Source organism: Megascapheus bottae, chromosome 37, assembly GCF_031878675.1.
Source record: "Megascapheus bottae isolate mThoBot1 chromosome 37, mThoBot2.hap1, whole genome shotgun sequence".
NCBI lineage: Eukaryota > Metazoa > Chordata > Mammalia > Rodentia > Geomyidae > Megascapheus > Megascapheus bottae.
Window position 1 is genome coordinate 719,348 of NC_143545.1, and position 21,177 is coordinate 740,524.

General features: G+C 66.7%; 2 protein-coding genes across 3 annotated transcripts in view; one reads left to right on the forward strand and one right to left on the reverse strand.

Moving 5' to 3' along the window:
* Cacna2d4 (calcium voltage-gated channel auxiliary subunit alpha2delta 4) overlaps positions 1 to 21,177 on the forward strand; it is a 37,655-nt gene that overhangs the window by 12,238 nt on the left and 4,240 nt on the right. The window contains exons 18-28 of the mRNA XM_090325170.1: positions 964 to 1,035; positions 1,421 to 1,482; positions 1,558 to 1,625; positions 1,930 to 1,975; positions 2,053 to 2,150; positions 3,735 to 3,828; positions 4,103 to 4,198; positions 5,032 to 5,159; positions 5,921 to 6,001; positions 20,917 to 20,978; positions 21,067 to 21,114. Coding sequence (XP_090181296.1) covers positions 964 to 1,035; positions 1,421 to 1,482; positions 1,558 to 1,625; positions 1,930 to 1,975; positions 2,053 to 2,150; positions 3,735 to 3,828; positions 4,103 to 4,198; positions 5,032 to 5,159; positions 5,921 to 6,001; positions 20,917 to 20,978; positions 21,067 to 21,114 — 855 coding nt within the window. The remainder of the gene's footprint in view (positions 1 to 963; positions 1,036 to 1,420; positions 1,483 to 1,557; positions 1,626 to 1,929; positions 1,976 to 2,052; positions 2,151 to 3,734; positions 3,829 to 4,102; positions 4,199 to 5,031; positions 5,160 to 5,920; positions 6,002 to 20,916; positions 20,979 to 21,066; positions 21,115 to 21,177) is intronic.
* Lrtm2 (leucine rich repeat transmembrane protein 2) lies at positions 11,644 to 15,823 on the reverse strand. Of its 2 annotated transcripts, XM_090325354.1 has the most exons (3): positions 15,687 to 15,823; positions 13,877 to 14,461; positions 11,644 to 12,520 (listed from the first exon to the last, which is right to left on the reverse strand). In XM_090325354.1, exons 1-3 carry the CDS (start codon positions 15,751 to 15,753, stop codon positions 12,066 to 12,068), a joined length of 1,107 nt encoding a protein of 368 aa, XP_090181480.1. In that variant the 5' UTR covers positions 15,754 to 15,823; the 3' UTR covers positions 11,644 to 12,065. The 2 variants fall into 2 exon arrangements, with proteins under 2 accessions (XP_090181480.1, XP_090181479.1); XM_090325353.1 differs by lacking the exon at positions 15,687 to 15,823 and having other exon boundaries at positions 13,877 to 15,008.

Consider the following 21,177-nt stretch of genomic DNA (forward strand, 5'->3'; position numbering starts at 1 on the left):
CCAGGGTCTCCTGTGATCATCCAGGATCCTCGTGATCATCCAGGGCTCCTGTGATCATCCAGGATCCTCGTGATCATCCAGGGTCCCGTGATCATCCAGGGTCCCCCGTGATCATCCAGGGTCCTGTGTGATCATCCAGGGTCCTCGTGATCATCCAGGGTCCTCGTGATCATCCAGGGTCCCGTGATCATCCATGGTCCCGTGATCATCCAGGGTCCCGTGATCATCCAGGGTCCTGTGTGATCATCCATGGTCCCGTGATCATCCAGGGTCCCCCGTGATCATCCAGGGTCCTCGTGATCATCCAGGGTCCCGTGATCATCCAGGGTCCTGTGTGATCATCCATGGTCCCGTGATCATCCAGCGTCCCCCGTGATCATCCAGGGTCCTGTGTGATCATCCATGGTCCCGTGATCATCCAGGGTCCCCCGTGATCATCCAGGGTCCTGTGTGATCATCCATGGTCCCGTGATCATCCAGGGTCCCCCGTGATCATCCAGGGTCCTGTGTGATCATCCATGGTCCCGTGACAATCCAGGGTCCCCCGTGATCATCCAGGGTCCCGTGTGATCATCCAGGGTCCTCGTGATCATCCAGGGTCCTGTGTGATCATCCAGGGTCCCCCGTGATCATCCAGGGTCCCTGTGACAATCCAGGGTCCCCCATGATCATCCATGGTCCCGTGATCATCCAGGGTCCCCGTGATCATCCAGGGTCCCGTGTGACAATCCAGGGTCCCCTGTGATCATCCAGGGTCCCGTGTGATCATCCAGGGTCCTGTGTGATCATCCAGGGTCCCGTGATCATCCAGGGTCCCGTGATCATCCAGGGTCCTCGTGATCATCCAGGGTCCCGTGATCATCCAGGGTCCCCGTAATCATGCAGAGTCCCCCGTGATTGATAGGTAAGCCATCCTACTCCGAGGTGGACCATGGCACTCAGTGTTCTCTTCCCCTCCCAAAGCTGAGGACAGCCCTGATCAACCGGGAGACGGGCTCTCTGTCCATGCGCGTGAAGGTCCCGCTGGACGAGGGGGTGAGGAGAGCAGTGATCGATCCCTGACTCACGGAAATGAACAGCAAAGAAAGCAAGGCCTGAAGCGTGGTGGCATTAGGAGGATAAAGACAGGGGATGGGAGGGGACGAGGCGGTCTGGGCAAGGAGGGGACGGGGGACAGTGGGGGTATTCAGATTCATGTTCACGGGCACTCATGTGTGTACTCCCTCGGGCGGTGGAGAGCCGGGCAGCACGGGCCTGCGGGGTGCAGTGGGCAGGAGCAGACTCGAGTCCCGGAGTCCAGGGAGGCCAGCCTGGGGGCTGGTCATCCAACCAGGGTGGGATGGGGCGAGGAGACCCCGGGGTGCTGAGTGGGCCTCTCCAGCCCCAGCCAGCACCCTGTCCTCCTGCCCTGCCCTCTCAGAGGCGAGTCCTCTTTCTGACCAACGACTACTTCTTCACGGACATCAAGGAGACCCCTTTCAGGTGAGGGGGGCCAGGAGGGCCTAAGCGTGCGGGGGGGGCACCTGACATCACATGACCTCTGCTCTCCCCCACCAGCTTGGGCGTGGTGCTGACCCGGGGCTACGGGGAGCATGTCCTCCTGGGAAACACGTCCGTGGAGGAAGGTACATCAGACCCCGCCCTCCCTCGTGCCCGGACAGCCAGCCAGCGGTGGGGAAGGGGGGACACCCGGACGTGGTCCCCGCCGCTCAGGGATGGCTGGAGCCCAGGAGTTCGAGACCAGCCTGGGCCACACAGTGGGACTCTGTCTCTACCCACATCCTCCCACGCTGAGTTTCTTTCAGGGGTGGGGGTCAGAGGGCACCACCCCGGGGCCATTCATGGTCCAGGGCCCCCTGTGGACACCCAAGTGGCTGGTGCACAGGCCCGGGGCCCAGATGCTGCCCTGAGCATGGACTCTGGTTTCAGGCCTGCATGACCTGCTCCATCCAGACCTCACGCTGGCCAGCGACTGGTGAGCGGGGAGAAGGGGAGGGGAGGGGAGAGGAGGGGAGGCCAGGCTCACCCCCTCTAACTGGAAGTCTGGCCCAGGGTGTACTGCCTCACCGACATCGACCCCGACCACAGGAAGCTCAGCCAGCTGCAGGCAGTGGTCCGCTACCTGAACCGAGAGGACGCCCAGCTGCGCTGTGAGTGCCCGAGGCCCCGGCGGGAGGAGGTACCGGGCGGGGGGTGGACTAGACCCGAGTGTGTGAGGACAGTGGAGACAAGACGGTGACAGAGGGGCCAGGGGCAGTGACGGGCTCTCCCTGAGCACCCGTCACCCGAGCACCACCCACCAGGCCCCCAGCTGCTCCAGCTGGGCATCCTCAAGCCCTCTGGCCATGCAGAGAGCACTGGCTCAGTGGCCACAGCAAGCCGAGTACTGAGTTCTCAGCACTGAACTGCTGGCCACGGCCCGGTGGACCACGAATGGCCACAGGGCAGTGCCCTCTGACCCCCAAAAGAAATTCATCCTCAGCAAACCCAGGAGCCAGCCCGCCGGGACAGCATTCACTGGTTCACTCACTCATTCACTCCTTCATTCGTTACTTGCTCATGCTTTCATTCATTCATTTCTTCACTGTCAGTTGGTTCATTCACTCATTTGTTCCTTGTTCCCTCATTCATTCACTGTGGGCCCATTCATTCATTCACTATTAGTTCAGTCATTCCTGGATGCTGCCCCTCTGCTTTTTCACTCAAGGCTAGCGCTCCACCACCACTTGAACCCACACTTCACAACATCTGGCTTTCCACTGGTAAACTGGGAACAAAGAGTCTCACGGACTCTCCTGCCCGGGCTGGCTTTGAACCGCCGTCCCCTGGCGTAGCTGGGATGTCGGGTGTGAGCCACCATCGCCCGGCCTCGTTCACCAGCCCGCACAGAGCCCCTGCCGTGGGCCAGGCCCCAGGGTAGCCACAGAGACAGCCCAGCCTGGGTTCTTGCGCTGAGAAAGTGGTGGAGACGGGACTGGGAGGCGGTGGGGGGAGCAGGAGGACTGTGGGAAGGGACGGTGCCTCCCTTGGCAGGCCGCTCCTCCTGGCACAGAGGCCCACCCACGTGGCATCTTCTCCGGGGGTGATAAAAATATTTTGGAACTGGCTGGAGGTGGCAGCTGTGCAGAGTGAACGCGGCTGGGACGGGGAGGGGGCGGGGGCACTGTGCTGTGCCAGCTTCACCTCCTTGATAAAAATACAGGCATTCTCCTACAAGAGGGCGAGGGAGGAGGCAGCGGCCAGGCCAAGGGCACAGAGCCATGGGAGGCGGGCAGGTCCGCCGGGGAGGGGCAGCCACAGAACTGGGCCGGCCTGGGCCAGGGTCAGTCCAGGGTCCCGACTCCCTGGGTCTCACGCCAGGCGAGCCAAGAGTCGCTCCATCCGCCCTCAGCTCCCCTAGTGTGGAGGGCGCCATGCGTGCGAGGCCCTCGAACTTACCCAGCTGTTGGCCTCCCCACTTTCTGGTGGTGGTGGGGTTTGAACCAGGGGCTTGGCCCTAGCTAGTCAGGGGCCCGGGCTGAGCCTTTCTCCCTCTTCTCCTTCATGGGTTCCCCCACTCCAGGCTGGCCCCTCTCGCCAAGGCCCCTGCCCACACCGGGTGACATGGCGTCGTCTCCCTCTCCCTCCCCTGGGCTGGCCTCAGACCTTGGTCCCTGGAGTGGCGGGAGCGGCCTGTGGGGGAGCTGGCTGCCGGGGGGGGCCCCCGCGGGCTGATGTGCCCTCCTGGCCCTCAGGTGATGAGGAGCTGGTGCGGGCGGTCCTGTTTGACGCGGTGGTGACAGCGCCCATGGAGGCCTACTGGACGGCCCTGGCGCTCAACGTCTCCGAGTGGGTAGAGTGGGGGCCGGGGGGTGGGATCGCTTAACCCCCGTCCCTGGGCGGCCAGCGAAGCCGGTCCACACAGCTGCAAGGAAGATGGCAGCCCCCGCGGGGGGAGAAGCCAGGGCCCCGCCCCTCCTGGGTACCCAAGGGGCGAATTCCCCCAGGACAGACCCCGGCTCCCCCTCCATCCACACCAACCCCCCGAACCTGGGGTAACTGGACAGCTGGACGTGGGAGAGGCAGGGTCCGAGCCCAGCCCGCCGCCCCCCATCCCCCACAGGGAAGCCAGGCCCGGCGTGGACATGGCCTTTCTGGGCACCAGGGCCGGGATTCTCCGAAGAAGCCTGTTGGTGGGCTCGGAGAAGGTCTCGGACAGGTGAGACCAGCTGGTCACTGCGGGGAGACCCTGCAGAGACATGGGGGGATGGGGGGAGGAGGAGGGAGGGGCACAAAACTCTGGGTATCCCTCCACCAGCACCTGGACAGACAGGGCCCTGGGATCTGGGATCTGGGGTCCCTGTCTCCCCCCGCCCCACACACACACACACACACACCCCGAAGCCCAGAGCTGAGAGCGCTGCACTCGCCTCCCGGGGCACAGGAGGAGCCAGCGGCCTCGGATGACAGGGTGACATGGGGGGGTCTCACTTTAGGGGCTGCTCTCAGTCTACCATTACCGGCTCACCTAGCTGCTAACCGACCGAGCTACCTGAATCCCCACCTCCCTAAATCTCGATCCCCTCTCTGCTTGTCCATTGAAATATAGTCTGTCCACCGTTGTAAACGCATTGTCTGTCCACCCATCTGTCCCCTGTCTGTGTAAGCGCTGATCCAGCAGCTGTCACCTGTGTGACGCCTCACATGTCCGACTTATCCACCTACCTGAACACGCACCACCGGTGCCCTCTCTTCCCAGCCTCCGAGCCCCTGTCTAAGTAGCTCTCAGATACCTCCCTTCCGTCCCTCTGGAGTGATGAGCCTTACCTCGTGGCCGTCCACCCCTCCGCCTCTGTCTCTGTCACTCACTGTCCAGCCACCTGCACGCCGTCTGAACGCCTTGCTAAACACGCGCCTGTCTGCAGAGCCCCTCCTGCCTGCCGGTCTCCCTCTGTTGCCCGTGTCCTGGCTCTGTGGGCCCCTGGCCCTGTGGCCGTGGGTGGAGGGGGACAGCACGTCCCCGAGGCCAGCTGCCCCCGTCCTCCCTTGCAGGACGTTCCTGACGCCCGAGGACGAGGCCAGCGTGTTCACGGCCGACCACTTCCCCCTGTGGTATCGCCAGGCCTCCGAGCAGCCCGAGGGCAGCTTTGTCTTCAGCCTCCGCTGGCCCAAGGGACCAGGTGACGCAGCCCTGAGCTCTGGGCGTGTGTGCACGCGCGCGTGCGTGCGTGCGTGCGTGTGTGTGTGTGTGTGTGTGTGTGTGTGTGCTCCCCTACCGTGCTGGTGGAGGGAACTAAGTCCCCGGGGAGAAGAACGGGCCTGGAAACCCGGGGTTCAGGGGGGGGCCCAGCCCCACAGCACAGCCCTCCTTACCAAGAGCCAGTGACACCACCAAGCCTTCCATCCACCCCAAGAGAAAGAAGAGACGAGGGGGGCGCAGGAGGAAGAGGGGGAGGAGGGAGGGAGGGAGGGCTGTGGCCAGTGGAGACCCCTCTGCAGGCCTGGGCTGCGGCCTTGGGGGCCTGGCGGGTGGGCTGTGCCCATGTCATGTCCCTGGCAGTCTTCGGGTGAATGGCCGAGGAGCCAGGTCTGGGACGTGGCGCCAGCAAGTGACCACCTCTGTCCTCTGGCCTTGGTGCTGCCCGCCGGCCAGCTGTTTCCCGCTCGTTCTTGGACCCTGAGCTGCGGCCGCATGGCCAGGCACCGAAGCCCGGTGCAGCCCGGCCCCGGGGCCTGGGCAGAGGGCAGCGCAGAGGGGATTTTAGATTTGGGGGAGCAGCAGACATGGAGGGCACCCAAAACACCAAAGAACCACACAGAAAGGGCAACACGGATCTCTGAGTGCCGTGGACACAGCCACGCGCGGAGGGGAAGAGCCGGTCTGGGGCTCCACGCTGCTCCTCCCCGGGGGAAGGTGACTGCGCTGTGGTGATTTCCCCAGAGAGCCCGGGCGAGCCCACGACGCTGACAGCCAGCACGGCCGTGGCGGTGACCGTGGAGCAGAAGACAGCCATCGCGGCAGGTAGGGGCAGGCTGGCACTGCGAGCCTGGGGCTCCGGGGGGATTCGGGAGCAGAGTGCGTGGTGGCGTGGTCCTTCCCCGTGGAGAGGGGAGAGAACTTACAAAACGGGTTGACCACGGGCCAGGAGGTGAAGCCATCCGCCTGGGCCACCACAGCTCTGGGACCCGGGCTGTGCTGGAATCCCCGGGGTTCTGGGCCCCCACAGCTTTCCTGTGCCGTCCTGGGGGTCACCATGCCGTCCCAGACTTGAACCGGCAGCCTGGAGGCCGTCTGGGGTTTGTTGTTGTTGTCGTCGTTGTTTTTGGCTCGTGGCTGGCGCTCTACCACTTGAACCGCAGCTCCACGTCAGGCTTTTCAGTGGTTGGCTAGAGGATGGGAGTCTTGTGGATTTCCTGCCCCGGCTTGCGGGAAACTGGGACACTGAAAAGCCGTATGTCCCCAGTCCCCGGTCACAAAAATGGAGGAGGGACTTGAGCTCGGGCCGGCAGAGCCCAGCGCCTCGGCGTGCTCCCTCGCCGGGCAGCCCTCCTCGTCCAGCCTTCCTGGCCGGGCGGTGTCCACAGGGGTCACACGGGCCGGCACTGACCTGGAACTCTCTCCCTGAGGTCCGGCGTGGCCCCAGCCCGCCGTGCCCCCCGCACCCCGCCCAGGCATGGCCACTCTCCACCCCTGGAGGCCTGGGGCCGAGCGGGACTGGGACCAGGCTGCCACCTCTGCTTCCCCCATCTCCCCGGTCTTTGATATCATTTTTAACTTGGGACTGAATTAGAGCCGTGAGGGTTGTCATGGAAACGTGTCCCAGTGCCTCGGTTGAACTCGCTGCAGACGACAGGCGACAGGCGCTGCCACTGAGGGGGAGGGGGGGCCGGGACTGCCTGCAGCTCTCCTCGGCCTCCTGCTGTACCTTCCACTCTGTCCCCGAGCAACCTCTGACCCGGCCGCCACTGGGGGACGGGGCAGCTGGGGACGGGGCAGCTGGGGGGACGGGGCAGCTGGGGGACAGAACAGCATGGGGATGGGGCAGCTGGGGGACAGAACAGCATGGCGACGGGGCAGCTGGGGACGGGGCAGCTAGGAGAGGGGCAGCTGGGGGACGGGACAGCTGGGGGACGGGGCAGCTGGGGACGGGGCAGCTGGGGGGACGGGACAGCTGGGGGACGGGGCAGCTGGGGACGGGGCAGCTGGGGACGGGGCAGCTGGGGACAGGGCAGCTAGGAGAGGGGCAGCTGGGGGACGGGACAGCTGGGGGACGGGGCAGCTGGGGACGGGGCAGCTGGGGATGGGCAGCTGGGGACGGGGCAGCTAGGAGAGGGGCAGCTGGGGGACGGGACAGCTGGGGGACGGGGCAGCTGGGGACGGGGCAGCTGGGGACGGGGCAGCTGGGGGGATGGGACAGCTGGGGGACAGAACAGCATGGGGACGGGGCAGCTGGGGGACGGGGCAGCTGGGAGATGGGGTAGCTAGGGGACAGGACAGCTGGGGGATGGGACAGCTGGGGGACAGGACAGCTGGGGGGACAGGGTGGGGGTGGGGGAGTCCGGTGGCTGGGGGACAGGACAGCTTGGGGACAGGGCAGCTAGGGGATGAGGCAGCTGGGGGACAGGGCAGCTGGGGGATGGGGCAGCTGGGGGATGGGGCAGCTAGGGGATGGGGCAGCTGGGGGATGGGGCAGCTGGGGGATGGGGCAGCTGGGGGATGGGGCAGCTTGGGGACAGGGCAGCTGGGGGACAGGGCAGCTAGGGGATGGGGCAGCTGGGGGACAGGGCAGCTAGGAGAGGGGCGGCTGGGGGACAGGGCAGCTGGGGGATGGGGCAGCTGGAGGATGGGGCAGCGAGGGGACGGGGCAGCTGGGGGACAGGGCAGCTGGGGGACGGGGCAGCTGGAGGATGGGGCAGCTAGGGGACGGGGCAGCTGGGGGATGGGGCAGCTGGGGGATGGGGCAGCTAGGAGAGGGGCAGCTGGGGCACGGGGCAACTAGGGGACAGGGCAGCTGGGGCACAGGGCAGCTGGAGGATGGGGCAGCTAGGAGAGGGGCAGCTGGGGGACAGGGCATCTGGGGGACAGGGCAGCTGGGGGGACAGGGTGGGGGTAGCGGGGGGTCCCATGGCTGGGGGACAGGAAAGCTTGGGGATAGGGCAGCTGGGGTCAGGGCAGCTGGGGGACGGGGCAGCTGGAGGACAGGGCAGCTGGGGAACAGAACAGTATGGGGACGGGGCAGCTGGGGGAAAGGGCAGCTGGAGGATGGGGCAGCTGGGGTCAGGGCAGCTGGAGGATGGGGCAGCTGGGGGATGGGGCAGCTGGGGGATGGGGCAGCTGGGGGACGGGGCAGCTGGGGGAAAGGGCAGCTGGGGACGGGGCAGCTGGGGCACAGGGCAGCTGGGGTCAGGGCAGCTGGGGTCAGGGCAGCTGGGGTCGGGGCAGCTGGGGATGGGGCAGCTAGGGGATGGGGCAGCTGGGGTCGGGGCAGCTGGGGTCAGGGCAGCTGGGGTCGGGGCAGCTGGGGATGGGGCAGCTAGGGGATGGGGCAGCTAGGGGATGGGGCAGCTGGGGTCGGGGCAGCTGGGGGACGGGGCAGCTGGGGGACGGGGCAGCTGGGGGACGGGGCAGCTGGGGTCAGGGCAGCTGGAGGATGGGGCAGCTGGGGGACGGGGCAGCTGGGGGAAAGGGCAGCTGGGGTCGGGGCAGCTGGGGACGGGGCAGCTAGGGGACGGGGCAGCTGGGGTCAGGACAGCTGGAGGATGGGGCAGCTGGGGGACGGGGCAGCTGGGGGACGGGGCAGCTGGGGGAAAGGGCAGCTGGGGTCAGGGCAGCTGCGGGACGGGGCAGCTGGGGGTCAGGGCAGTTAGGGGATGGGGCAGCTGGGGTCTGTGGGCTTAGGGCGGGGTCATGGTCTGTCTCGGTCGTCCCTGGAAGCAGTGGGGGTGGGGGCCGGGAGTGATGGGTATGGACATAGGACAACATGGAGTCCCCCAACTCCCCCCAGAGACTGAGACACTGTGGGAAGGAGTCCCTGAGCAGATCAGTTAGCATCAGCCAAGGCCCCAGTGGGCGAGGACAGTGCAGCGGAATCTAACCACAGAACCACGGTGGAGCCGTGATGGAGGGTGAATCGAACCCCGGGACCATGGTGGAGCTGTGATGGAGGGTGGAATCTAACCACAGAACCACGGTGGAGCCTTGACAGTGGGTGAATCTAACCACAGAACCATGGTGGAGCCTTGACAGTGGGTGAATCTAACCACAGAACCATGGTGGAGCCTTGACAGTGGGTGAATCTAACCACAGAACCATGGTGGAGCCTTGACAGTGGGTGAATCTAACCACAGAACCATGGTGGAGCAGTGACAGTGGGTGAATCTAACCACAGAACCACGGTGGAGCCGTAACAGTGGAGAATCTAACCATAGAATCATGGTGGAGCCGTGATGGAGGGTGAATCTAACCCCGGGACCATGGTGAACCCGTGATAGAGGGTGGAATCTAACCACAGAACCATGGTGGAGCCTTGACAGTGGGTGAATCTAACCACAGAACCATGGTGGAACCATGATAGAGGGTGAATCTAACCATAAGACCATGGTGGAGCCGTGACAGAGGGTGGAATGTAACCATAGAACCACGGTGGAGCAGTGATGGAGGGTGGAATCTAACCACAGAACCATGGTGGAGCCGTGATGGAGGGTGAATCTAACCACAGAACCATGGCGGAGCTGTGATAGAGGGTGGAATCTAACCACAGAACCATGGTGGAGCCATGACAGAGGGTGGAATCTAACCACAGAACCATGGTGGAGCCATGACAGAGGGTGGAATCTAACCACAGAACCATGGTGGAGCCATGACAGAGGGTGGAATCTAACCACAGAACCATGGTGGAGCCATGACAGAGGGTGGAATCTAACCACAGAACCATGGTGGAGCCATGACAGAGGGTGGAATCTAACCACAGAACCATGGTGGAGCCATGACAGAGGGTGGAATCTAACCACAGAACCACAGTGGAGCCTTGACAGTGGGTGAATCTAACCACAGAACCACGGTGGAGCCTTGACAGTGGGTGAATCTAACCACAGAACCACGGTGGAGCCGTGATAGTGGGTGAATCTAACCACAAGACCATGGTGGAGCCGTGATAGAGGGTGGAATGTAACCACAGAACCACGGTGGAGCCGTGACAGTGGGTGAATCTGACCACAGAACCATGGTGGAGCCTTGACAGTGGGTGAATCTAACCATGGGACCATGGTGGAGCAGTTTGGATAGGGAAGATGTGGCCTGCTCGTGGCTGGACTTCCATGTTGTCTTGTAAGACATAAAGGCCGGGTTTGTGGCCAGGCCTGCGGGAGGCCTGCCCTACACAGCCGGAGCCCGGCCCACGGGCCATGTGGACGCCCCGTGGGGTCACCCTGCGTCACTCGTACAGCATAGCGGGCCTGTGTGGCTCCTGCGGTTTGGGGATCCATTCCTGCCGGCATGGTGTGGACGGGAGCTGAGCGCTGGGCCGGCTCGGGGGTCCCAGCTGTGAACGGAGCTGGCTGCCCTAGAGCCTGAACCGCACGTGGCTTGGCTGTCCGCCCCCAGCCCCCCCACCCCACACCCCACTTCTGACCCCCATCTCCTGAGCTCCAGCCCCGCCCAAGCGTGCTAGGCCTGGAGCCCGGCTAGCCCCTAGTCAGCCTGGACGGCCTGCCCACCCTTGAGCGGCTCCCCCACGCCAGGCTGGCCCCGGGGCCAGCGCCGACCTCCTGCCTGCCAGTGTCGGGGTGGATCTGTCAGGCGGCACTCCCCCGCCCCCTGCTGTCCCCCCCCCCGCTGTCCCCCCAGCCATCCCAGAGCCCAGTGCCCAGGGGAGGGGTGACACCCCGTCCCCTGCAGAAACCAGGACCAACGTTGTAGGAAAATACAGTCTTTATTGATCTTCTGAAACAACAAACCAGAAATATAATTTTGCCTTTAAAAACCCGTGTTGGGCTCGGAGCCCACGGCCGCAGCGCCCGGCTCCTCAGACAACCTCAGGCCCACGATCGGCCCAGGGGATCTGCTGCCTTCTGCACACCGGCCCCTCCTCCCGCGTCCCGTCCCCTCGTGGAATGCCACGTAGGCGCCCACAGCCAGCCTGGCGCCTCCCGGCCCTCTTGACCCCAAGGGACTGCCCCAGACAGGGCAGGGCAGCTGGGAAGCCCGCTGGGCATGGACGGGGGGATTCCCATCCCTGACAGAGACCCCAGTCTGGGTGAAGCTGCAAAGCTTGGGGGAACCCCAGCTCCGATCCGGGGTCCCCCGCTTTCCAGACACAAACAGAGGATGCTGGAGGAGGAGGAGGAGGAGGAGGAGGGGGGGGGGGAGCACAGACTACAGGAGGGGGTGGAGCTGTCCCCAGGCCTTGGGGGGACCCCCAGGTCTGTGCCGGGCCCCCTGGGAGACAAAGCTGCCATCCACCTGTGCAGAATCTCCAGGCTCCGGAAGCCCAGCCGGAGAGGCGGGAGCGGTCGCCATGGCGACAGCATCTCGGTGGCCCACTTTCCAGCATCCGTGGAGGAACCCGGGTACCAGTGTGGGCCTCACCCCGAGAGCGAGCACCGAGGCCGGGGAGGGGGCCGGTGGGGGGGCGGGGGGGAGGCATGGAGCACCGAGGCCGGGGAGGGGGCCGGTGGGGGGGTGGGGGGGAGGCATGGCCTCGGGCTGCCAGCGACCAACCGCGCTGACCGAGGGCCCTGTGGGCTGGGGAGGGGGGATTGGGGAGCCCCCGCTCAGGGCGACCCCGAAACCGCCCCGTGGCACCACGTTGCCAGGGAAGGGGTGCCAGGCAGTGTCCTTAAGTCCCAGAGCTCCACCCTGGTGCCCAGACCCCCCTCCCACCACCACCCCAACCCCGGAAACGCGGTGGGGAGGAAGGAGGGTAGAGAGGCCCCTGTGGGTACCCAGGGCCTCTCTGGAGAGGAGCCGGCAGCTCCACGTCCTTCAGGGGCAGGGGGGGAATGGGGCGGGGCCCCAGCAGGCAGGGGCAGGGCCGGCCCTCTCCGGGCAGTCCGGGGGGGGAATGGTGGGCGCCGTGGCCCGGCTCTCAGGCCACGGAGGAGATCTGCTTCTGGTCCTCACGCTCCCTCTCGGGCTTCCCCATCAGAGGCTGGTGCTTCTTGAGCTCGCGGTGGTACTTGGCCATGAGGGAGGCGTAGACGCAGCCGTAGGCGGCCGCCACCACCATCATGACGCACACCACGCCGCACACCACGCCCGCGATCACCACGGTGCCCACCGCCCGCCGCACGCTGGCCGGCCGGTACCTCTGCTTCTGCGGGCAGGCGGTGCCGGGCTCGGGCTCCGGCTCGGCGCCCGGCCTGGGCTTGGGGGGTTCGGGGCTGGCCTTGGTGCAGGGCGGGCCGGGCGCGTCGGGCCCCGCCACGCCGTCCTCATCCTCCAGCCGGGCACAGTAGTTGAACATCTCTACCGGCACGGCGCGCATATCTCTGCCACGCAGTTCCTTGGGCAGCGTGCAGGCCAGCTGGTCCAGGCGGCCCCCTGCACACAGGGGGGGGGAGGGACAGGAAAGGCGGGGACTGAGCAGCCATCCGAGCCCCCGGCTCCCCCACACACCCGCACCGGGCCTGGAGAGGCCTCCGCCACGGACAGCCCCCACGCGTGGCACCCCAGGAAGCCTGAGGAGATGCCCATGCTCCCGGCACCTCATGGTTGGTTTTAATCAGCCAGCGCGTGGACGCGCGTGGAAATGGCCGCGTGAGTGTGGGGAGGGGAAGGTGTAAGAGCCGGGGAAACACATGCACACGCGCGCGTGTCCCCGTCTCCATTCTGACCCCCAGGCGTTCTCTGAGCAGCTACTCTGTGCCCGGAACTCACACGCTCGCGTGTGCACGGCTGTGTGGGATCCCCTGAGCGTCGCCGTGTGACCCGAGTGACAGGACACAAGGCCACAGGAGGACGGACCACGTCCTCCTCCGTGTCACACGGCGTCCAGGGCGGCAGCAGAGGGGCCCCGCTCCTCTGGGCCTGGCTCTTCGACCTGCAGAGCTGGCTTCCTCCCCCCCTCCCTGTCTCCGTTCCTTCTGCTCATTGCAGATTAAAGGAGAGGGCGACGAGGTAAAAAGCATTTCAGCCCGGCACGGTGGCTCACACCTGTCACCCTGGCTACTCAGGAGGCTCTGAGGATCACGGTTCAAAGCCAGCCCGGGCACTAATGACCGCGAGACTCTGATCTCCAGTTTACCACCCAAAACCAGAAGCGGTGCTGTGGCTCAAGTGATGAAGAGCTCAGGGTCGGCGCCCGGGCCTAGCACAGCAAATATGTAACTAGAGCCATCCGAGTTCTTAGTGGCAGTCTGAGTAACGGACAGTCCTGGGCCTTGAACTCAGGGCCTGAGCACGGTCCTTGGGCTTTCTCTGCCACTTGAGCCACAGCACCTCTTCCAGCCTTTTCTATGTGTGTGGCACCAAGGAATCGAACCCAGGTCTTCGTGCATGCTAGGCGAGCACTCTACCACTAGGCCCCACTCCCGGCCCCCTTGGTTTTATTTTTGTGGCACTAAAACTTGATTTCAACTGTGGGCTGGCAGGGACGCCACCACCCCAGCCAGGCCTCTGGCCGGCCCGGCACCCTGAATTATTGTGCGTGCGTGCGTGCGTGCCATTCCTAAGACTTGATCTGGGGATCAGAGCGCGTTCTCTTTAGCTTTTCTTGCTCGACGTTGGCGCTGCGCCTCCATTTTCAGCTGTTGCTGGTGGTTCATGGGAGCTGAGAGTCTTGCGGGGACTTTCCTGGCTCTGAACCGCGGACCTCAGCCTCGGGATGAGAGGGGGGTGGTCTCTCTTCCTCCGCCGGCCCCCGGCTTGCCCCCCCATTCCTCCCCCCGCCCCACTCACCGCGGTAGGAGAACCATTCCACCCAGTGCTTGAACGCACGCAGGTTGCAGTCGCATTCCCAGGGATTGTCACCCAGCTGCAGCAGCTGCAGGCCAGCCAGGGGCTCAAAGGTGAGCCGGTCCAGGTGCTGCAGGCGGTTGGAGCGGAGGGAGAGCGAGCGCAGGGCGGGCAGCTCGTCGAACAGGCCGGGCGGCAGCCGTGCCAGGCCGTTGAGGGACAAGTCCAGGTGGCGCAGGCGCGGGGTGGGCCGCAGCAGGCCGCCGTCCAGCGCCCGGATGCTGTTGTTCCTGAGCTGCAGCTCCGTCAGGTTCCCCAGGTCCTCGAAGAGCGTGCCGGGCAGCTGGTCCAGGAAGTTGTTGGACAGGTCCAGGCGCTGCAGGCTGGACAGGTTGGCGAAGGCCCAGGTGGGCAGAGCGCTCAGCTTGTTGTTGAGGAGCAGGAGGGTGCGGGTGGCGGCGGGCACGTCGGGGGGCACGGCCGTGAGACCCAGCCCGCTGCAGTCCACCTCCAGGCCCTCGCAGGTGCACGAGAAGGGGCAGGCCGGGGTCACCTCCGCCACACACAGGGCCAGCCAGCAGGTGAACCCTGCGGGCGGGCAGACGGGTGAGGGGAGCGGGGTGCCCCCCCCAGGCCTCCTCACCCCCTGCTCCATCGCCATCCGTGGATGTGCCGCAGGCTAGCCATGCTGGCCCAGCCTCAACCCTGCCCGGGGGGCCTCCCCCAGCCTGGAACCCCGACAGGAGATGAAATAATAGACGTAAGGCGTCAGAGAAGCCTGCCTCCGCCTTCCTCTTTCCCCAAAGCCGGGGGCCCCTTGGCGCGTCTGTGGCCGGCGACCCCTCGGAGGGGTGTGCCAGCCAGGCAGGCCGGTCGTGGGAGAGCCCAGGGAGGTGACAGCGGATGGACGGCCACCTGACCGAAGGCCAAGGCCTGCCCCAGAGCTCCCTTTGGTGGCCCCCGTCCTGTTCCCGATCTTCCTGCTCATGACACCTGGCCAGCTGGTGTCCCCGCTGTCCCCGGGGGGGGGGACAGTGAGGTGACACCTGAGCCTCTTTGTTCTTGGCCGAGGGCAGGCTGGGCCCCTCAGTCGGATCTCCAGGACTGGTCACGGCCCGCCCGCCCTTCCCGTCTCCCCGACTCCCCCCATGTCCCCCCCCCCAGAGTCAGGCAGGGCCAGCAGAAAGGCTCCATGACGCGGAGAGGGGCTCCTTCCCTCTGCCGGTGGAAAGGGAAGCTTCCCGCACCAACACCTAACCCCGCGGGGCTGCAGGAGGCCAGATGGGGCCGCCGGCCTCGCCTGGTGAATAATTCACAGCAGTCCTGGGCACCGGGCAGCTGGATTGCAGGCTGACCAGGCCAGGGGCCTCCCACAAGGTATCATGGGGCCACCGAGGGCCCCCCATGAACTGGGCCCCCCCCTCCCCTCACCCCCTCAGCCGGGCACCTGGGCTGCCACCTCCTGCATCGCCCCCCCCCCCAGGCCTCTTTTCCTGCACACCCAGGAACCAGGAGCCAGCCGGGCGGGGAAACTGAGGCCGGGCGCAGTCAGGAAGGATCCTGACATGGGGTGGCCCGGACAGCCCGGGTTCTGGACGGGGTCCCAGGGGGCCTGGCCAGCGTCCAGCTCAGGGCCCAGCCCCGGGCACCGATGCCACCGGGCCCACCTGAGCAGGGCCACCTGCGCCGTCCTCGGCCTTGGCCTGACCTCCGGCCTGCCTGGCTGTCGTGATCGGGGTTCAGAGCTTGATGCCCCACACAAGGCCCTGGGCACCCCAGGAAGAGGAGACGCCCACAGCCGGGCTCTACTCACAGGAGGCTTGCTGCCATGGTGCCCCGGGCCTGGCCCTCTGCTCGGGGCCACTTCTCAGCACCAGCATGGTGGACGCCAGGGCTCTCAGCAGCTCTGGGGAGAGAGGAGCCCCCGGTGTGCCCTGTGCCCGCTGCCTGTCAGTCCTGAGAGAGAGAGGGAGAGAGAGGAAGGGAAAGGGAGAGAGGGAGAGAGGGCGCGTCCAGGGTTAGGAAGAGGGCTCGGTGTCTCTTTACACGTTCCCCTCTCCTGTTCCTCTGCCCCGTCCCAGCGGGGAGGGGGAGGAGGAGTAAACAGCCAGAGACGGGGAGCCTAGGGGGACCCCAGGCCAGGCTTGGCCAGCCCCCGCCCCGGCCCTGTCCCCAGCCCCTCTGAGCAGCTCTGGAATGGTGACTGGATACCACGTTCCTGGCCGCCTTTCCTCCTCCCAGCTTTCCCACATGCCAAGAAGTGGGGGAAACCGAGTCCTGTCTCCCGTCTAAACCCCCACGGGCGCCCCGCCGCTTACCATGGCCCGTGGGGAGGCAGAGGCTGGGGGGTGGGGAGCCCCCCTTCCCCACTTCCGCCCAGAGGCGTCTGGGGGTGACGCAAAGCTGGTCCTCACGCCCTCTGCGCCGTCCGTCCCAGCTCCTGGGGGACATGGGGTGGGAGGGCAGAGCCAAGAGCCAGGTGAGAGGGTGTGGTCGGGGCAGGCTGCCCTCCGGGGTGCCCGCCACGCACTGCGCCCCCGCCCTGCCTCGTCCTGGGGGCAGCCTTCCTTCCTCTCCTGCTCCCTCCGACCCGGGCCCATGCACCAGCGCCCTCCCCGTGGGAGTCTCTTCCTTGGGTGGCTGCTTCTCCTCCTCGACACCCCACTTGCTCTCTGTGCGCCCCCCCACCAGCCTCAGGTCCAGAGGCCACGGCATTGGTACCACGGCATCGCCAAGGTCACCTGTGGGTCCCTGGAGACCCTGAGCCAGCAGGAGCCGTGTGTGCGTGTGTGTGCGTGTGTGTGCGTGCGTGCATGTGTGTATGTGTGTGCATGCGTGTGTGCGTGTGTGCGTGTGTGTGTGAACTCCGGGGTCTATGCTCCCCGATCCCTCCTGCAGGGTGCAGAGCGCAGGTCTTGGGGTGCCCTGCATGTTAGCTTTCCACCAAGCCACCCAAGCTGAACAGCCTGCCAGGCTCCCCCACCAGGTTCTGTGGGGGGGGGCCTGTAACCCCCCCCGCCCCATGCCATGGCCACGGGAGGGGAGAACGGGGTGGGGGGGAGGGAGGGCAGACACACATCTCCAGGTGGGCTCAGGCGGAAAGCACGAGACCCCAGAGGAACCACAGCCTTTTTGGACAGTCGTAGCTTTGAACTCTGGGTGGGCTGAGAAGCCTGAGAACTTCTTTGCCCCCCGGGCTGGCCTCAATCCCGGAGTCCCAGGGCTGGGAGGGGTGGCTGGGGCCGGGGGGGGGGACGCCCTGCAGTGTCCCTAGCCACGTCCTGCAGAGGGGCAGGGCAGCGGCCTGTGCTCCCCAGGGGACCCACGGGAGCCGGCTGGCCGCAGGAAGGCCGCGGTGCCCACGGTGGGGCCACCTGTCTGGCCCTGGGCCTTCTATGAACCCGCTGGGGTCTGTTCCACCCTCTCCCTGCAGCGGGCACGGCCCAGGCTGCTGGAACAGGTCTGCGCTGGCAGAGAGCCGTTCCCTCCCTCTTCCCCTCCCTCCTCCCCTCCTCCTCCCCTCCCTTCCCCCCTTTAGAACACCTGCCCTGCCTGTACCCAGCCTCCCGCTCCTTCCTGTCAGACCCCTGTCCCAGGCTGACCCCTGGGAGTTAAAGCAAGAAGTGCCCCCCCCCCCCCCACCGCCCGGGGAGCCGCTGAGCCCCAGAGCCAGGCCAGTTCACCACGAGCTCTGACAGTCCAGGGCAGAGCGGAGGCAGAGACCCAGGCAGGGGCCAGGGGCCAGGGGGTCTGATCTGGACAGGAGGATCCCCCCCACCCCATGCCCTCCTCTGTGGCCCAGCGCCGGCGTGGGGAAGATGGGGACAGGTCACCTTGGACCCCAGAAGCCACTTCCATCTGCCTGAGGAAGCAGACACGGACGCCTGGCCGCCCCAGCCCGGCTTTCCTGGTCTCCCTCTTCTGCCGGCTGGGAGGGGGTGGGCTTCCTCCCTCCCTCCTGCCCACCTGCCCCGAGAGTTATCTAAGCCCCAGGCTGCCAGCCCCGCTGGCCTGCAGCCCCTGCCCGCTGCCCAGGGCCCAGCCCCCCACACCCCGCAAGACTGGGGCGAGAAGGAGCTGGGGTGCTCAGGTCCAGGCCAGGACTGTCCACCCTTGTCAGCCAGGCCCTGTCCCAGGGCCGCGTTCACAGCCGGCTGCCCCGCTGGGCTGGGGGGGCCACACCCCCACGGGGACATTTCACCACACCTTCCCGCTGCCCGCCCCGCGGGGTGTTCAAGGACAGCCCCAGGGCGGCCTCCCCCTCCCCAGCCTCATCAACGGGTCCTCACCCCGCCCCCCCCCCGAGCCCGGCACCAGCCCCCCCTCTTCCTCCAGCACCCAAGTTCTGGGGCAGCTGCGCTAGCCGGGGTGCACAGCGCTCGGGCTCTCAGCTCCGCTTCCTGGAGCAGCAGGGACGGGTTCTCTGCCGCCAGGGCCGCCCCTCCTCCTCCCCTCCCCTCCCCTCCCCTGCAGGAGGCACCGCTGCACCCCGGCACTGTGGGGTCACAGCTGTGCCTTCGGGTACCCGGGTGTCCTGGCTGGGGGCGCCAGCCGCTAATGGTGCAGGAAGGACCTGGAGATGGCAGAGGTTGATGCCCGGCTGTCAGACCCCCCCCTCCCCGGCCCCCATGCTCACCTCCGCTGGGATGGGGGGACACGGATCCCGGAGCTGGAAAAACAAACGCCACAGCCGCCCGAGCCCGGGTCGATCGGGCCGGTGAAGTCCCGGAGCCCGGAACGACCGGGAGCAGGGGGAGGGAGCAGGGGGAGGGAGCAGGGGGAGGGAGCAGGGGGAGGGAGCAGGGGCGCCGCGGGCCGGGCTGGGCTGGGCTGGGGGACCTGGGGCTGGCGGGCGGTGGATGAGGAGCTGAGAGGAGAGGAGGAGGAGGAGGTACTGGAGGAAAGGGGAGAGGAGGCGCCTGTGCCGCGCTGGGGAGGAGGGAGGGGGAGGGGGGAGGGAGGGCGGGAGGGCTGAGCCACTGAGTGACAGCCTCGTGTGGCCGGGCAGGAGGGCGGGGCACGCGACACTCGCATTTCAGTGGAAAAACGCGGGGCGGCCGTCTGGCTCCCTGCTCCTGGCAGCAGAGCTGTCTCACCCAGACACCGCCATGCTCGCCGGCCAGGGGCCCCGTCCTCTCCCCCCAGCCCCCCAAGACACCCCAGGGCCAGGCCTGGCAGGCTGAGCAGGCGCCAGGGGTGCCGGGAAGGAGCCCCAAACCCAAGGTCACAGGCCCTGCAGGGGTGACCACTGTGGACAAGGGCTCATAGGGGGACTGGGGGGGGGCTGGCAGCGGTGTCTCTGGGCCCTCAGTGGCTCCTGAGTCCCCAGGCTCCCGAGGGGAGGGGGGGTCCCCCGGCTCTGATCTACAGAGGTGAAGGCCGGCCAGGGAAAAGCCTGGAACTGAGAGAGGGAGAGAGGGAGCCCCAGGCTCGCTCCTCCCCGGCAGAGCCAGCCAGAGACCGGGGCAGAGAGGCAGGCGAGGAGACAGGCGGCAGGGCCTCCCCACAGCCCCGAGCCCGGACGTGTCCAAGCATGGCCCCTGGCCGGCCCCAGGGCTTGCTGTGCCTTCCTTCCGCCATGCCTGGGGCTCTGATCGCAGAACAGTGATCACAGAAGGTGTGCAGTGCCCTGGCACCCAGCCACACTCAGGCCCCGGGCCACGCTCAGCTGGGAAGCGGCTGCAGCCCAGCCATTCCCTGAACGAGGTTGGGGTGGAGAGGGGACCTGGTCTCCTTGCCACAATCTCCATCCAGGAAGCCACAGGGCCTCCAAACCGCCCATCCTGTGTGTGGTGGGTGGGTGTGGTGTGTGTGTGTGTGCATGGACCTGCCACGTGTCCGTGGACACCTGCACAGCTTGGGTGTCCTTGATGACAACGCAGGGACAGGGTGACAGCCAGGACACCACGAGGACATCCATCTTGATGGTGCCACTGTCTGCTGTCTGGGCCTTCCTTGGGGCTCTGTGAGCTGAACCCAGCAGCTTAAAACAAAGCAGTGGTGGAAGAAGGCATGGGCAGGAGGCGGGGCAGGAGGGGGGTAGGAGGAAGGGGGAGGGGAGAGGGGGGAGGAGGAAGGGGTCCACACAGGAAAGGCTGACCACTGGATGTCTGGGGGAGGGGAGGGGAGCTGGGGGGGAGGGAGAGGAAAGCTGGGCAGTGGGGGGGGGGGCAGGGGGCTGGGGGAGCCTGGGTAAGGCAGGACTGGATGGTGTGCCGGGAGCCTGGCCAGCGCGGGCTCCAGAGGGCACAGAGGAGCAGAGCCCCGCTGCCCCCCCCCCCCCGTTCCGGGAATCCTGGCCCAGTGGGTTTTCTGCAGCGCCCACTTGAACCAAGCGCCTCGTGGTTTTCCACGCCGACGGCGGCTGGGGTTAGGGAGGGCACCGCGTTCCTGCTGTCAGACAGAACCCGCTCCAGCCCAGCACGCATCTCGGGAGCGGGACCTAGGGGTAGAGCGCTCGCCCAGCATGCGCGAAGCCTTGGGTTCGATTCCCAGTGCTGAGGCTCGGGCAGTAGAGCGCTAGCCTTCGGTGAAAGAAGCTCAAGCCCTGAGTTCGAGCCCCAGGACCGGTGATAAAGGAAAAGGGGTGGACATGGCTCTGTGGTCGAGAGGGTGCTGGAGTCGTGAGGCCCGGGGTGGGCGGGGGCTGTGGCTTGTCCTGTGGCCCCAGGCCATGTCCAGCGCTGGCTGCTGGCTTGGGGCGCCTGTCAGCGTGGGGTTCAGTGGGCCCCGCGTGTGACCCTGGGCTCTGGCCTACTTGTTCAGTTCTCATCTGCCCGGCGCCCCCCCCCCCAGCCCCGTGCCTCTTCCCGAGCTCTGCCCCAGATTTCTCTTCACGCGTGCAAACGTCCACCCGGGTCCTTCCGGATTCCTGGGGAATCAAAGGCCCCGGGGACATCAGAGGTGACCCCGCTGCTCGAGCGCCCGCGAAGCTGCCTGCCGCCTTCTCCTCTCCCGCCAGGCTCAGGCGGGGCCTTGCTGGTCTGCCTGCCACCCCACTCGCTCTAACCCAGCTCCGTTTCCCCCCCCCCCGTCCCCCCCAGCCGTGGGCGTCCTCATGCGCCTCGACTTCCTCCAGAGCCGGTTCTGGGCGGCCACACGACAGGTAAGGGTCAGTCGGGCCCCCTGTGGCACCCCCGGGACCCCCATCGACCCCCGCGGGCAGACACCACCGGCGTCTCCTCTCCCTGCAGTGCGGCGGTGCTGTGGACGGGCCCTGCCCCTGGAGCTGCGAGGACGGGGTGCGTGCTGCTGTGGGCGGGGCGGGGGGCACCCTCTCCAGGGGTCCCACTGCCGGCTTTCCC